The sequence below is a fragment of the Asterias amurensis genome, chromosome 12 (genome assembly GCF_032118995.1).
Source record: "Asterias amurensis chromosome 12, ASM3211899v1".
In the NCBI taxonomy this organism is placed as follows: domain Eukaryota; kingdom Metazoa; phylum Echinodermata; class Asteroidea; order Forcipulatida; family Asteriidae; genus Asterias; species Asterias amurensis.
In genome coordinates this window covers 19,442,756-19,459,048 of record NC_092659.1, presented here as the reverse complement: position 1 = coordinate 19,459,048, position 16,293 = coordinate 19,442,756, and the positions used below count along the sequence as shown (strand labels likewise).

The 16,293-nt window shown below is 37.7% G+C and overlaps 4 protein-coding genes and 1 pseudogene across 4 annotated transcripts in view; 4 read left to right on the top strand and 1 right to left on the bottom strand.

Annotated features, from left to right (window-relative positions):
* LOC139944921 (disks large homolog 1-like) overlaps positions 1–10,381 on the bottom strand; it is a 95,586-nt gene extending 85,205 nt beyond the window's left edge. Inside the window, exon 1 of the mRNA XM_071942102.1 lies at positions 10,264–10,381. The gene's annotated coding sequence lies outside the window, so the exon portion shown is untranslated. The remainder of the gene's footprint in view (positions 1–10,263) is intronic.
* LOC139944924 (cytochrome P450 2U1-like) lies at positions 1,230–6,660 on the top strand. The gene is made up of 6 exons (XM_071942112.1): positions 1,230–2,009; positions 2,653–2,831; positions 3,564–3,776; positions 3,967–4,188; positions 4,392–4,725; positions 5,874–6,660. The coding sequence occupies exons 1-6, from the start codon at positions 1,640–1,642 to the stop codon at positions 6,077–6,079; spliced, it is 1,524 nt and encodes a 507-aa protein (XP_071798213.1). The 5' UTR covers positions 1,230–1,639; the 3' UTR covers positions 6,080–6,660.
* On the top strand, positions 6,769–10,166 carry LOC139944925 (uncharacterized). The gene is made up of 2 exons (XM_071942113.1): positions 6,769–7,183; positions 7,806–10,166. Exon 2 carries the CDS (start codon positions 7,816–7,818, stop codon positions 9,166–9,168), a length of 1,353 nt encoding a protein of 450 aa, XP_071798214.1. The 5' UTR covers positions 6,769–7,183; positions 7,806–7,815; the 3' UTR covers positions 9,169–10,166.
* Positions 10,382–10,732: 351 nt separating the features above from the next.
* On the top strand, positions 10,733–12,434 carry LOC139944926 (uncharacterized; annotated as a pseudogene).
* A 394-nt stretch (positions 12,435–12,828) lies between these two features.
* LOC139945047 (trafficking protein particle complex subunit 1-like) lies at positions 12,829–16,264 on the top strand. Its single transcript, XM_071942302.1, has 5 exons — positions 12,829–12,974; positions 13,462–13,571; positions 13,831–13,901; positions 14,382–14,520; positions 14,847–16,264. The coding sequence occupies exons 2-5, from the start codon at positions 13,473–13,475 to the stop codon at positions 14,970–14,972; spliced, it is 435 nt and encodes a 144-aa protein (XP_071798403.1). The 5' UTR covers positions 12,829–12,974; positions 13,462–13,472; the 3' UTR covers positions 14,973–16,264.
* The last annotated feature ends 29 nt before the right edge of the window (positions 16,265–16,293 follow it).

Below are 16,293 nucleotides of genomic sequence, written 5' to 3'. Positions count from 1 at the left end.
GAAAAAGTCCGCCAATTATTAGTAGCAGTGAAATAAAGTGTTCAAAATTAGTTTTTGTCGGGATCCCGACAATATATCACGTGACCAATTCTTATGTGTTTTATAAGAAACGTTTTAAATTGTTGTCGTGGTTCCTGACCATTAAAAGTAAAAGTTAAACTTTTTTTCGTTAGAGCGGGTGATACTCTTTGAAATACCATTCACTCAAAAAAGTCTATTTTTTAATGTTTGGGGTCAAAAATCTGACATAGCATCTTTAAATGTTGACAATTTCAACTTTATTAAGAACTGCAAAAGTAATCAAAGATGGTGCTAGCTGGTGGTGAAGGTCCGAGCGTGCACAATTAATGTTCCATGACGATGTCTTCACGACACTGATGGTTAAACGAATTGTAGTTTCAAACAAAACATAAAACCTAACTCCTGTAATTAAAACAAAAAATACTGTTGTGACCATGCCCTAGAGAACCTATCGGCGAATAAAGCGTTTAAAAGGGTGATTAACCGTCCATGGGTTTTCAAAATGCAATTTTTTCAGGGACGTATCTTCTATATAAAATTCGTTGCTCCTGTTTTCCCTTAGCGCTTTAAACTTCTCATCTTCGTCTTTGGAGACGATTGTCGTCGTGGTATATTCCCCATAACGAACGCAAACTAATCCAGATGTAAACACAAACACTGAAAACAATAGCAAAATGTTAACTTCAAAAAGGCGCGTGTCCTTGCACTTATGGCCTCGGTTTGGTCTAGGAAACGGACACATCAAACCAAAATACAACCCGACCAGTCAGTTCAGTGCCATTGTTATACATCCGTAGTGTCCATAAACCTACTTTAAATTCAAGGCAAAAGGGCAAGCTTCCTTTGCCCGTCTAATGACCTCATATAACTTTAACTGAATAAAGGATCGAAAATCGCATTGAAGTGCTATATTGATAGCAGCTAGGGGCGTTTTTGATAGTTTGATTCAAATAATTCGTTATAGTGTGGGAGTGAAACTATGCAAGGATTTTCCTTTCATGCAGTTCGGGTGGATTTCAAAGACGTATTTAGTGCATTAGTTTCCTTCATGCTCAGCTTACGTCGGGATGAAGCCGCCCCCAAGTGACGTGTCGGCGATGTACAAGTAATAATTAACCCAGTTAAAAATTGTTGACTGACGGGTTTCACTTTCAGTTGTTTGTTCACAATAATACTGTTTGCCATTTTATGATAGTATTTCTTCACACATAGCGGCACACACAAATTGTTACCCCTAAGCCAAGCGTGTAAAGCATACGGAGATATATGTTCGGAACATTGTTGTCGGAGTAAAGAGTATAGGCACCAATTCTTGTAAATGAAGACAATGGATGAATGCGGCACAGACTAAACTTGAACTGGATGTGGATCATTGACTCTGACGGACAATAACAATCACAGTACAATACGACCTTGCATAAACTTGGATTTGCATAAAGGTGAGAATTTAGTGACGTATTTTCTGCCATTGACATACAAATACCACAGGATGTATACCACCAGCTACAATCGTTGATTAGTAGCCGCACCTGAAGCCATACAGTCGGTTCCTCACTGATGAACTCGTCACAACACTGGTTGAATACGTTGACACTACTCTCCATACGTTCTCTCAGCAATGAGTAGCCTTGTTGAAAGCACCTTAGCTACCATTGCAACCTCCTCAAGCAATGCACAAGCTTTTCTGATATTTCTCTTGGTTGTCCTGGCAATGCGACATTGGTGTCATAACCCGTACACTATTCCTCCTGGTCCCGCTGGCTGGCCGGTAGTTGGCTACGCACTCCAACTCAAAGGTTCACCCCTGCACCTCGCCTTCACCTCTCTAGCCAAGCAATACGGGAAGCTGTTCACTCTGTATCTCGGTAGATCTCTTATCTTGGTTCTTAATGATGCGGTTTCTATACAAGAGGCGCTTGTCAAACAGGCAGATGCATTCTCAGAGAGGAAAGTACCAGAGACAGTGAGACTGACGTTCCCGTCAAAAGGTGAGTCTGACCCCCCCCCCATGTTTTAGTCTGTAGAACTATGGTATCTTTTACGACACTCACAGTTCTTCCATCACCCTAAAAACCAAGAATGTTGGTGTTGGGTCTCTTGCCCCAATGCGAAAATCACCCTTATTTTATCACGCAAGCAAAACATGACTCGTGTGCAAAAAAACCCGAATGTTTTTTGTCCGTAGTCAAGAGTCAGGCAAACATTGGAAAAAACAGAACAATATTGTTTGCACACAATCCTTCCGGCGGAGGGAAAGTCCTCTTTTATCTGTTAAAAGTCAAGGTAAACTTGGTTAAGGTCATGGCCACCAGTCTTTCCTTGTTCAAGAGTGAGTCAGCTTTGAGAGCTGAGGTTTGAGTACCATGTCAATGTACATTTGTACCCACTGACACCAGTGTAAGATACTAATATACAAGGATACAACATCTTTAAGGTTCTTGGATTCTCCATGAATGAAAACCAAAGAACTTCTCATCGGTTGCTAACAATACAGTAACACGATCATAATCACTTCACGACTCATCTTCTTTTAATATTTATAAGATAAGACACTCTTAACGAAGAACGGCCAAGACTCTTCTTAAACATATTAAATCATCTATATTGTGTAAAATATTCTACTAATCATAGGAAGCATACTGTACGACACTGGTGATAACTGGCGTGCCGTACGGCGGTTCACTGTGGGTGCAATGAGAACTTTCGGAGTAGGGAAGACGAGCATCTCGCTCCGTATCAATGAGGAAGTTCGGATTCTTTGTGATTGCTTCGAGCAGTACAAGGAAACGCCCTTCAATCCACGCATGCCGGTAAGGTTGTCTTACATTGATCTCTTAAAGGAACACGTTGCCTTGGATCGGTCGAGTTGGTCTTTGAAAAGCGTTTGTAACCGTTTTTTATAAAATGCATATGGGTAGAAAGATGTTGTAAAAGTAGAATACAATGATCCACACAAACATGCCTCGAAATTGCGTGGTTTTCCTTTTACCTTGTCGACTAACACGTCGGCCATTTATGGGGGTCAAAATTTTGACTCCCATAAATGGCCGACCATGTTAGTTCGCACAGTAGAAGGAAAACCACGCAATTTCGAGGCAAACTTGTGTGGATCATTGTATTCTACTTTTAAAACATCTTTCCAACCATATGCATTTTATAAAAAACGGTTACAAACGCTTTTGTTTTGACCAACTCGTCCGATCCAAGGCAACGTGTTCCTTTAAAGACAAATCTTGTCCCTGTCAGAATCCAATATAGTTTATGTGTGAAATAAGAAAGGGGAATGTCGTCCAGCGCTATTGTATATTATTAACGCGACGTCAAGTTTTCCCCTGAAGACATGGAGATATACTGTTCGAAACGTCGCGTTGAGACCATACCGGCCCTTTTCAGAGCCTTTACTCACACAAAAGAGATTGAACACACTTTTGTACCGGCAAGTTCACTATTTTAGTAACTTCATCAGCTTTCTGAAATAATATTATGACTCACGTGATAATTTGATTATTGTCTAATCCAGTTTTCAATTCAATACTCTGCAGCTGTCTAGTGCAGTATCCAACGTGATCTGCCAGATGTCATTCGGTCATCGATTCGATTATGACAACAAGAACTTCGTCAGGCTTCAAGAGAATCTGAGAAAGAGGATGATGATCGGACGCACAAGCCTCGTCAATTACTTCCCCCTATTGTTTTATACTCCTTTGTATAAAGAACTCAGAGAACTGGATGCTGCACGCAGAAAAGACATGCAGGTTGGAATTTTGTCAAAGTCAGGGCGAAAATAATGCAAATACTTCACTTTTTGTTTTTTGTTTTTACAATTCGTATAATAAACCAAGCAGATATACTCATGGCGTTACCGCAAACCAAATTATTGGTACCTCACCATAAATCAAATAAACCAATGCATTTATTCAACTTGGTATCTTTTGAACTTGACAGGCTATTGTTAGAGAGCACCAGTCTACGTTTGACCCTGAAAATATCAGGGATATGATTGACCTGTTCTTCAAGGAAGTTCGTGAGAGTTCAAAGTGTCCATTTATTGAGGAGAATGTCGAAAGGTTGCTCCATGATCTGTTTGGTGCAGGCACTGATACGTCAGCAAACATGTTGGCATGGTTACTACTCATCATGACACAGTACCCGGATGTTCAGCTAAAGGTAGGCGTGGTTATAGGATCGGAGGCTTGGGCCTATGGAGGTGCGGGTGTGACAACATCGATTCGAATTTTAGCATAATCGTTTTGGGCTAGGCCTACCATACAAAATAATCATATGTTCATTTTCAGAATAGGGGAGCCAACAAACATGCAATAAGATTAATTTCGGCATATTTTTTATTGTCCATGATGTTTCTAAACCAGATCCAAGAGGAGTTGGAACACGTGATCGGTTGCGGACGTCAACCAACATGGTGTGATCGCTGTGACCTACCGTATTGCCATGCCGTCATGTTAGAGGTGTTCCGATTCAGACCAGCAGGACCACTAGCCGTGCCTCACCTCGCCACATATGATACTAAGTTAATGGGTTATGATATTCCGAAGGGAACCACGGTACTCGTTAACATCTATGCGGCCCATTTCGATCCGGATTACTGGGATAACCCAGAGCTGTTCCGACCGGAGCGGTTTTTGTCGAAAGACGGGAAGGAGGTTGTGAAGCCGACGCACGGATCATATCTCCCGTTTGGAATAGGTATACTTCATTCAAAAATCCTAATGGAAGGTGCAGTTATACATTTCAGTGTCAGAGTATGTTTTATACGAAAATGGCAAACGATTATTGCATGTGAATTAAGTTTTCTACCGTCGAACAGTAATCACACGTTGGGTAGTAGTTGCGATAACGTAACCCTCCTGCCGACGGCGTAGCCGGAGGGTTACGAGTCGCTTCAATCGAAAAACGGCGAAATATTTTAGTCAACAGATTTGCTCATTTTTTTACCACTTTAAAAAATAATGACACAAATTCTGTGAACACGAACGTAATCCTCAATGTCTAATGATTAAGATTCAAAAACACAATCGAGAAAATATTTTGAAAAAAAAGGACAAAAACTTACCAGATTCCGGGAGCGAAACAGTCACAAATTTCCCAGGTTCTAATTTTGAACCTGTCGCTGGTTACCAAGCGCTGAACCCAACCGCAGGTACCAGCCGACCGAGCCGCAGCCGGGTTTGACTAAACCATTCTGTAAAAAGGGGTGTTACAAGGGGTGCTGCAGTGCGGCAGTGCTTTAAGTGAGTGAACAGCGGGCATAGTAAACGGACAACGCACACGCACTGCCGCGCTGCCTTATAACACCCCTTTAACAGAATGGTTTAGTCTTACAGCAATGAACATCGGGAAGTCACAAAATGGCGTAGCGACAGGTTCAAAATAGAACCTGGGACTGTTTCGCTCCGGGATCTGGTAAGTTTTTGTACTTTAGTTCAATATACTTTCTCAATAGTGTGTTGAGTGTTATTCATTAGATATTGAGGATTAAGGTCGTGTTTTTAGAATTTAAGTCATGATTTTCGAAAGGGGAAAAAATCGAGCAAATCTGTTGACTAGCTGTTGAAATTGTACGTGTTTGACCATTTCGCCGTTTTTCGATTGAAGCGGCTCGTAACCCTCCGGCTCCGCCGTCGGCAGGAGGGTTACGATATCGCAACTAGTTGGGTAGGTGCTTTTGACATTGAACACTCGTGTGAAAGAAAACATTCCAGCAGTTCATTTTACGGTGTTGTCCAATACCGGCGAGCTTCTGGGATGAGGACGTATATAAGGGAAGTTACGAGTAGCACAAATTAATTTTCTAGATATTAATTGTTTTCCACTTTGCCCTTTTTGGTATGCAGGCCGCAGATCGTGTCCTGGAGAACAGCTAGCTCGCATGGAATTCTTCCTGTTCATGACAAACCTAATGCAGAGGTTTACTTTCCAACAACCAGATAACGACCCGAAACCGGACATGGAAGGCGTTTTCAGCGTGACCCTCTCACCTAATTCATTCCGTGTCTGTGCGATTCCCAGGCACGCACATACTGCTTCCAAAACGACCTAGCCCTGTGGTCTTTCACTTTCGGATTGTTTTATATTGTTTGTACATCGCAGATGATAATAAGTGTGGCCTTAGCCCTATAAGGATTTGACTCAAACCCACGCATTATGCAGATTTCACCTGGTGATCAACGTTATTGACTTGAGTGCACTGCCTTTACTCAGACAAAAAAAGGGTATTTCCCCACATTATGACATTGCAGACTGTTCACCGGGATCGGTACCAATTTTTCGTCGTCATGTTTTTTTTTTTTCTTTTCTTGGCTTGGACTGAGCAGTTCTACAACAATGAATCCACATTTACTAAAATAAATTCACAAACGCATCAGTTTGTGTAGCAACTGGTAATAAATACACCAAACATATAGTTTTTTACTCTTTTGAATTAGGTAGGTAATTAATCGGTGAACAATGAGAAATATTGTCTAATGGTTCGATAGTTCTGTTTGCTTGCTCTGGTATCCAAAAAAGGGTATGATTAATAAAAAAGTAAACAAACATTAAAAATGGAAATAAAACAATAGTTTGACCATAAGTCATTTTTTTGTAATTTAATAAGCTAGTTTTCGTTGTGCTATGAGTTTGTTCTATTATAGCCCAGATTTACACGGACAAATTAAAGGTACAGTAATTAAACTTTTGTTATGAACAAGGTTTGTATGGGGTGGATAGTAGCGCCTACTGTACTTTTCCTTGTCAAAAAGTTCCCCTGTACCCAAACTTAACTTGTTACCAGTGTTTCACCTTAGTCCTCCCATATCTGCATTACCATCAAACATTTATACAAATTTAGTATAAATTTAATACTTTTTGCATAACGGACGTGTACTGTCCAAGAACCTAAAATAATAGACAACCTCGACTCAGCAGACGAGCTGAGTTGAAGTGCGCCCTCCTGTGACATAACATCACTTTGATTAAAAGTCTGGTTCCTACTTCCATGCAACGAGTTTAGAGTATATCCGTCTGGTGCATTGTCATTCTGATGTAGACTGGCACTTCCTGAAAACAACCGCTGTCATACAAAGAGTAGTGTATTTACTATAATATTATTAGTCTTGCATTTCAACTAAACTTCGCGAATAAAAATTCTTTCAAGCTGATTTGGGTAAGAAAATATCATTTGCCACATTATAAGATACAAAGGAAAACTGGAACGCTTTGCACTTGGAATCCGTACTTATTTCATTGACACTGGATGAAACAAAGTGAATTTACTTTCAAAAAAGTGTCGGGCAAAGTTGGACTTGACTAGACTGTGTGTGTTGTTTTTTCTGTGTGTGTTGTTTGTTATTAATAATTTAATGCTTGTTTGTTTGTTGGGGTGGGGTGTCTGTTTGTTTGTTTGTTTGTTTGTTTGTTTGTTTGTTTGTTTGTTTGTTTGTTTGTTTGTTTGTTTGTTTATTTGTTTGTTTTGTTTGTTTGTTTTGTTTGTTTGTTTGTTTGTTTGTTTTTTGGTTGATTGTTTGTATGTTTGTTTGTTTGTTTGCTTGTTTGTTTGTTTTTTGTTTGTTTGTTTGTTTGTTTGTTTGTTTGTTTTTGTTTGTTTTTTTGTTTTTTGTTTGGCCCTTTGTTGGGCTTCAAACAAAACATAACAATTGGGTAAAATCAGCAGGGTAGGCATGGGTAGGAGTTAGGTGAGCTGGGCCCCATCATTGGCACAGAATAAAAATTAGAGTGAAGATCAAACTTTGTTCTTTTTTATATTTTGTCAATTTGTACCTTTACAGTCATGACACCATGGATCAGCTCATTGACAATGACATTGAAACAGATGACTCAGCCAAGGAGAAACCATATACCTGTGACGATTGTGGTAAAAGCTACCTCAATCGAAGTAGTTTAAGGAGACATCAAAAGGACCATTTATCTGGTGACAATCTCATCTCAAATGACATTAAAACAGAAACCCATATTTGTGAGGATTGTGGCAAAAGTTACTCCAATGTCGGCAATTTAAGAAGACATCAAATTCTTCATTCTGGTGTGAGACCTTTTGTTTGTGACACCTGCGGGAAAGACTTTGCTGTGAAAGGAAGCCTGAAACAGCATCTGTTGGTTCACTCTAAGGAAAAACCTTTCAAATGTGACACTTGCAAAAAATCTTACGTACGAAAAGTAGACTTGAAACTTCATCAGACGATTCATTCTGGTGAAAGACCATTTGCTTGCAAAGTTTGTGCTAAATCGTTTGTGCGAAAGAAAACCCTAAAGCAACATGAATTACTCCATGTGGAAAGACCATTTGTGTGCGACACTTGTGGGAAATTCTTCTCGTCAGTAGATCAGCTGCAAAACCATGATCTCATCCACACTGACGATACAAAGTCCTTCAGTTGTGAGATTTGTCACAAGTCTTTTGCTGAGATGTACAATCTAACCTTACACAAGACTGTACACTCCGGTGAAAAACAATTCTCTTGTGACATCTGTGGGAAATGCTTCACACAGAAACGAACCCTTCGTCGACATGAAATTATGCATACTGACTATAGGCCATTCAGTTGTGACGTTTGTGGTAAAGCATTTGCTTTTAATGCCCAATTAAAAAATCATCAAGCCTACCATACTGGAGAGAATCTTTTAAGCTGTGAAATTTGCGGTAAACTCTTCACAAAACCTTCTAGTTTGAAAAAACATCAGATAGTTCATACTGGTGAGAAGCCATTTGCTTGCCCCGTCTGTAGCAAAGCCTTCGGAAGTAAAGGGAATCTTAAAGAGCATCTATCAATCCATAACGGTGAGAAACCCCATGTATGTGCTATATGTGGGAAGGGTTTCTCAAGAGGGACTAAACTAAGGGAGCATCAGACAGTTCACACAGGGCAGAAGTTATTTGTTTGTGGGACGTGTGGGAAATCCTTTACACTTCGAGGCCACCTTAGACGTCATCAGACCTCAGCTCACACTAATGATAGGCAGTTTGCTTGTAAAACGTGTGGTATATGTTTTGCTACAAGTAGCAATCTAACAGAGCATCAGAAAATTCATGATTCAACACTGGATAAATGCCAGTTGTTTGATAAATTCATAGCAAACATGTCTTCCAAAGAAACAAGTTCAGGCCTGTATACTTTGTTTTTGAAAGAGTAAGGGCACCAAGGCATTTTCTCTTGGTAAAGGGCACCCTATGAGGAAATAGTAAGTTTCTACTGGATCATTTCAAGGGCACCAAGACAATGACCAGGGGGCATGGACGCAATTGCCCCTGTTACCTCTGTGAAGTATCACTACTATCAGGTCTGCAAGTCAATACAACCCGTCGAGCTTTGTTGTTACAAAGGGGGTTGAATCTTGCCCTAAATTACACTTAGATATATAAATTTATAAATTTTTAAAATACTGTACATCAAACTACCTGAAAATTGTACATTTATATTTCATTTAAAAAGCAGTATAATACAAAAACCTACATTTGAATAAACATTTAAATATCACAGAAGTATTGATATTTCAATTGTACCAATGTTATAAACAAGCTGTCAAAAGCTGGCTTATATTTGTTATTATAAATAACTGTTTATTTTATTTTTTTGTAGTACCATTTTTATCTTGTATTATATATTACAAACAAGATTATTTAAAAAACACTGTTCTTGCTACTGTAGTTTCAAGGTGTGTTATTTTATGATATAAAGGAATTATAATACTTGTAGCTTTTTTAAAGTAATATATTTTAGCCAAGCATTATTGGGCATTTTTTATGTTAAACTTGTTGGCAAGTTGGGTGTGTTCACTGAGATTGTTATTCTGTTGTTCTTCCTTGAAACCCAACAGGGGAAATGAAGGAAGATTCTACTACAGCTGGGTCCATTGGATTTAGGTCTTGCCTACACATGCCATAAAAGTAATGCCATTATAAGTAATGTCATTATAAGTAATGCCACTATATGTAGCAACCTGTGTTAAGTCCGAAATGACAAATGACTCATAAAGTGTGTCATTTTGTATTGAAGGAATGTAAACAAAAACTCACTATGCATTTTTTTTTTAATGTAAACCCAAACCAAGCCAAGTATATATTTGTATGAAGTTAGTGCATGATACATGTGATGTATTTAATGATAAACATGTTTATTATTATTTTTTTTTTGGGGTGTATACTCGTTCAAGTGTTAGAATCATTAAAAACATATCAACAACTAAACTTTGTCTCAAACTGTTTAATCATTTATTTTTATACCTCACCTGTTCTCTACCTGTCTGTGTGGGTGCAATACACTATATCACAGCCTACGGTTATTTACCTCAATGTTTGAGGATACTTTGGTTAAATTTAGGTTTCAAAGTTGGTTCGAATTACCTCAAGGTTTGAGAGGAAATGGAAGAACAGGGGGATGTGCATAATTATATGCAGCAAATCGATTTGTGTTTGGGGAAAAAAGTTTATTTTCAGGGGGTGCTACTTTCTGGGAAAAGCAACAAGTGCAAACGGCTGACCTGCCAAAAATTGAAAAGAAATCTGCAGATAAGTTATCATAAAACATATCGGACTGTTTTTTAAGAGGCTGGCAGACAAGTAGTATTTTTATTATATTGTTTTGAATGTTAAGCATTTATTAGCGATTGTGCATGGAGTTTAGTGGGTGCACCCCCGTGCTGTGTGCCAAGCGTTTTAGTCGAGCGCCCTCACTCGGCGCTTTTAGTGTTTACATAGGTCGAGTAGACCAATCGATCTAAAAAAAATCAACTGATCGAAAGGTCAAAATAAAAAAAAAGAGCATCGACAACTTGCTCTTTGTTTGTCATCGCGCAACCAAGTTGGCTAATTAATGTTGGGTAAGTTTTTAGTTCTTTCCCCATGGTTTAACTTTTAAGATGGAAGGTGTATTATCGTTTGCCTTAAAGCATAAAATGATATCATCCCCAAACAAACATTCCCCTCTGACAAAACATAAAAATTGAAACAGTATTGTTTACACTATTATTATTGATTTTCTTTTGGTTGTTTACTTGTTGTCCTTTTTTTGAGTAACATTTCTGACAACATTTTTTCTATTTTATATACATGTTTCAAGTTATGCAGAGGGGTTTTTCGATTATGGAAACTTCAGCATCTTCAATCCAAGACTCTCTGATCTTCAAGCAACAAGACCTCATCACTTGTGACTCCAAACATGGGGGGAGCAATGATCAAACTGAGTGTGAACATCACTCGAACAGTAACTCTCAAAACAAGCAGCAACTGAAGAATAAGAAATTTGCCTGCAGCTTTTGCAACAAACAATTCACATGTAGAGGCAATCTGAATCAGCATTTTACAACTCACACTGGAGAGCAGCCATTTGTTTGCGAGACATGCGGAAGATCATTCTCACGAAAGCAGAGTTTAAAACGTCACCAAACTGGTCATATTGAAGAAAAACCCTTCGAATGTGACATTTGTGGGAAATTTTTTCCAAACGAACAAAAACTCAAAGGACATCGAAAGCTTCACACCGACGTAGAAGTTTGGGTTTGTGACATCTGCGGAAAATCATTCACTCGACAAAGTCGCCTAAAACTTCATCAAAGAGTCCATACTGGTGAAAGACCATTTCCTTGTGAAATTTGTGGTAAATCTTTTGCCTGGAAAAGAAACCTCCTGGACCATGGAATGATACATTCTGGCAACAAACCATTTGTTTGTGATAAATGCAGCAAGGCATTTTCCCGAAAAAACAAATTACAAGAGCATCAACTAATCCACAGTGGAGAGAAGTTATTTGTTTGTGGAACATGCGGTAAATCCTTCAAAGTAAGGTATTACTTAAGGCAGCATCTCTCAGTACACCAGGAGGATAAACCTTTTGTTCGTAAATAGTGTGGCAAATCATTTGCAGAAAACCTTAATCTAAGACTGCATCAGAAAGTTCATGATTCTGCATTGGACAGGAGAAACTTGATTGCCCAATTTTTGTCAAATATTTCTCCAAGAAAAACAGCCCAAGAACATGCAGAGTAATCTTCACATGATTATCTTTGTGAACATGTTTTGCTAGCAACATTTCATGTAAAAAACAAAAATCACCGAAAGTTTACATCCTGTTAAAACATGTAGCTGCCTGTATATAGTGTATAAAATAAATCAGTTACTGTGCACTTTATGTTTTTAGAAACTTACAATGGGTCATAACTAATTGCAAGATTGTTGGCTTCATTGTATAAAAACGAATACATACAAACTACTCAAGTCAAATCTGGCAATGATCCAAACTTAAAAATGGTGGCTTTGGGGAAGAATACAGTATAATGAACTTGAAGTTCTTGGAAATTAAAAATTTTGTTTCTAGCTTGCCGAGTTTAACGTTTTACAAAATCCTGCAAATTAAATCTGCTTTGCAAATAAATAAAACCTTTGTAAAATAAATAATTAAGAAGTTTACAAGTGTGATTTTTTCCCCCGATTTGTCTCCGATAGGTCAAAGAATCTTGAGTCCAGTTACTTAATAGAGTTTTTTTATTTTCTCTAAAACAATCATGACAACCAGAGAATGTTGTCCACCAGAAAACTAAATACATAAATTATTAATTTACCAAAAAAGGGAGGATGGGGGTAATATTTTACTGTGTGAAAACCGTTTTAAAGTTTCGCCAAATAAAAGGGCACACTTTGCTAAGCCTATTTAATTATAGACAAAATTGGTGATCAATGTTTGTAAACAGCTAATTATTTTATAAAGTGGGGCGGGGTCGGGTGTGTTTTGTGGTGTGTCGTCTAGCGCCCTCACTCGATAGTTTTCTTTGTTAGACTGGTGCATTGAAGTACTTGTAAAGTCAGTGACGTCTACCTGTTTACGTCTGTATTATTGTTCTACGGAGTTCATGGTTTGCTGGGAGTAAACTTCAAGTCAAAAATCATTTTCTTGAGACTCACGACTAGTCAGATGGCAATGTGATCGTTTGTATTTTACATTACGGTAAGTGTTACAAGTAAGGGACAGTGATCACTTTTTCGAATGAAATGAATCAAATCAATGTTTGTACATCCTTTTTTAATAACTTACAACTTAGCCGCGACAGGGGTCACAATAATAATAGACGGACCATCACAAATCACAGGGTTGGGAGGAGGAGGGTTACGATCTTCGGGAAAATGTACGTATCCTGCCACTACTTTTTCATTTGTTATGAAATAAATTAGTATCTCATTTACTCAAGCTCTCACTTGAGATTTTCCTTTTGTTTTGTTGGAAGTTTTGGTAAACCATATTAAAAGTTAGTGAAAAGGTGGTGGCACTGGCATGGTGGTGGTTGGTACAGAAATCTATTCAAGTTCAATCAAGTTATCTTGAATTTGAAAACAAATGAACACAAATCTCACAGTTTTCTTGACTTACTATTAATTTAGGTGTACCTTATTATAAAACCTGATCTTCAATTTAATTTTTGTTGAATCCTTTGCAGATATAAAAAAAATGACGGTATTTAACCTCTACATCTTTGACCGTAATGGTGTGTGTTTGTTCTACCAGGAATGGAATCGGCATAAACACTCTGGGCTATCTCAGGAAGAGGTTTGCTTACATCAAAATACTGTCAACATTTTACTCTGTTCAAATACAAAAATCTTTTGAAAATGCGCTAGTTATTAATTGATATTTTTTAGATAGAGTATTTTAGTTGTTTAGAAAACTTAACTTATGATGATGAATACAGTGTATTTCGCGGCAGGAGGAGGGACTGCGGAGGAGGGCTACGTTATTGCAACTTCATGTCTCCAATTAATTCCAATTCAAAGCTTTTAATGTTGCATTTTTCTTTCTCTTCTCACAGGAGTTTAAGTTGATGTATGGAATGATCTTCTCCATCAAGTCATTTGTCAGTCGCATGGCACCTGTGGATTTGTATCCTTTTCAACCGAACCAGCAATTGGTTCTCAGCTCAATCAATTATAAATTTAAAACGACACCAAACCCAACCCTGGATTCTTAGGATAGTTCTCAGTCTTATTGAGTAGGAAGTTGAAACTTTTCATGGTGTGAGTATAATTAGGTGAGGTTTGTGTTAGCGGCATGTGTAAATCTCTTTTTAGAAGTGTTGATTCTCAAAAGAATCAGTGTTTGACAACCCAAAGTTTCAATCAGTATGACCTGACTGTCTTCAGGTTAAAAGTCTTATTGAATAATGCAAAATCAACTCTTTTGATGAATTTAGGGTCACCATCTGTAAATTAAAAGGATGTAATTTTACTTTCAAATTAAAACCATGGATGTAATGTAAGGGTATCGATAAATTGAATTCCTGCTTTGGGATTAAAGGGCAATCTATTCTAAGTACAACTTTCCCATTATGATTCCTTAACTGCTTGTTTTTATCATTCTCAGCAAGGATGGGTTTACAAGTTTCTGTACCAGCGCATACAAACTACACTTCCATGAGACAGCAAGTGGTCTGAAGTTTGTAATGAATACAAGCCTCAGTGTGATATCAATTAAAGATGAACTTCAATATATCTACAGTGCAGTAAGTTGATAATGTTTATGAATGAACATCAACATTTTGTTATTATCTGAAGGTTCAACACGGTTCAGTATGTTTCATTTTTGAAACCATAAAGAGGGAGGGGGACACCCACTGGACATGCTAAACCATTGATTTGTTACTTTTGTTACTTTTAGTCAAGACATAATCCTGTAATGCCCATATTCTCTCATTCAACATCCACTACAGGGGGGTACCATGTCAATCAATGACAAAGTACATATATCTATAAGTTGCATATTCAGTAAGAGCTTTACAGAACATGAAACTAGCTGTATGAAGTAAACTTCTATTGTGTTTTGTTGCAGCTTTTTGTTGAACATGTTGTGAGGAATCCTCTAAGCAAACTTGGCCAACCAATCGACAGTCATATCTTCAAGACCAAACTAGACAGCTACATCAGAGGTCTACCGTTCTTTATAAGATCAACATAAAAACTTTTTGCAAAAACGCGGGATACGTAAACAATTAGCAGAAAGGGGTAGAAAGGAGACTAGGTAGGTGAGGCAGATACAATTATTATTTCTTGTTTTTATAAACATGGGCTTGGACTCAGACTAATATTAAAGGCAAAAGCAGAGATCATTTTACTGATTGATTCACAGCCTCACTCTGCCAGCTGTCAAATGAAACTGGTTTTAAGAATTAACTATAAACAAAAAGTAAACTTGTTTTGTTCATTCTGTCCATTTCCATACAGTACATAATACAGATATTGATAATAAAATGATAACATTTGTTTAACATTTCATAGAAATCAAATTAGCCTTGTTCTAACAGACATGATATTCTTCCTACTTCAGTTTGATTTCTGATTTTCTTAGCCTTTGGTAAAAATCAGAAAAATTACAAAGTCTAAAATGTCTATTTAAAGCCTAAACCATGAGTATATAATATGTAGGCTAGCCCTGGTACTCAACAACATTTTCTTATTTTGTTCCCAAAGAAGAAGTATCGTGCCTGGTTCTAACGCAATTTAATTCTAAATAGCGCCCTCTAGTTGTGAAGTATGATGTTTATTCATATACTTTGCCTTTCTCATAAGGCACATTGAACTTGCTGTTTACAAAGCCGCTTGTTTATCTAGTTTACTAGTCCTGAGTACCCATAAGTTCCATATTTAGTAATTCATAATGTGGAAAATTACATTTTGAGATATGGCCTTTTAAGCTTGCCCTTTGTATTTTCTTCATAATAGTGCAGTGGCTGCAGCCATATTGTTTTTCTTCAAATCAAAACAGTGTCACCAAACAGTGGCTTTAGAAAGGTCTATAGTTATTTCAGAAGATGCTAACCATACAATGTTTTTTTAAAGTTATAAATAAATAAGAAACTGGTTATCAGAAATCACTCAGTGCAATACCAACAGAATTGGGTTAAAATTTAAACGAGATAGGGACAGGACCGGGGTTTGCTCTTTTGCCTGGGGGTCGATTTCACAAAGAGTTAGGACTAGTCCTAATTCCTAGTAGATATACACATTGCATGGATAGTCCTAAGTTAGGAAGAGTAAATGGTCCTAACTCGAGACAAGACTAGTCCTAACTCTTTGTGAAATCCACCCCTGATGTATTGTCAAACTAAGCTAGACATCGGTGGGTATAGGATATAAACTTGTCAGATCAGTGTTTATTTACTGAGTTGTGTCTTTGTATTGTCTTACCTCAACTTCAAATTACACAAACATTTTATTAAAATGAATAAATACTAATGAAGTTAATGCAGAGTTTTTGTTTCATTCATTGCAGTGCTTTT

Excerpts from the sequence above, each read along its gene's own strand:
- LOC139945047 (XM_071942302.1), top strand. The coding sequence starts at position 13,473 with ATGACGGTATTTAACCTCTACATCTTTGACCGTAATGGTGTGTGTTTG. Across the intron at positions 13,572-13,830 it reads CTGGGCTATCTCAGGAAGAG|GAGTTTAAGTTGATGTATGG; the intron begins GTTTGCTTACAT and ends CTCTTCTCACAG. Across the intron at positions 14,521-14,846 it reads TTCAATATATCTACAGTGCA|CTTTTTGTTGAACATGTTGT; the intron begins GTAAGTTGATAA and ends GTTTTGTTGCAG.
- LOC139944925 (XM_071942113.1), top strand. The coding sequence starts at position 7,816 with ATGGATCAGCTCATTGACAATGACATTGAAACAGATGACTCAGCCAAG.
- LOC139944924 (XM_071942112.1), top strand. The coding sequence starts at position 1,640 with ATGAGTAGCCTTGTTGAAAGCACCTTAGCTACCATTGCAACCTCCTCA. Across the intron at positions 3,777-3,966 it reads CACGCAGAAAAGACATGCAG|GCTATTGTTAGAGAGCACCA; the intron begins GTTGGAATTTTG and ends TGAACTTGACAG. Across the intron at positions 4,726-5,873 it reads ATATCTCCCGTTTGGAATAG|GCCGCAGATCGTGTCCTGGA; the intron begins GTATACTTCATT and ends TTTGGTATGCAG.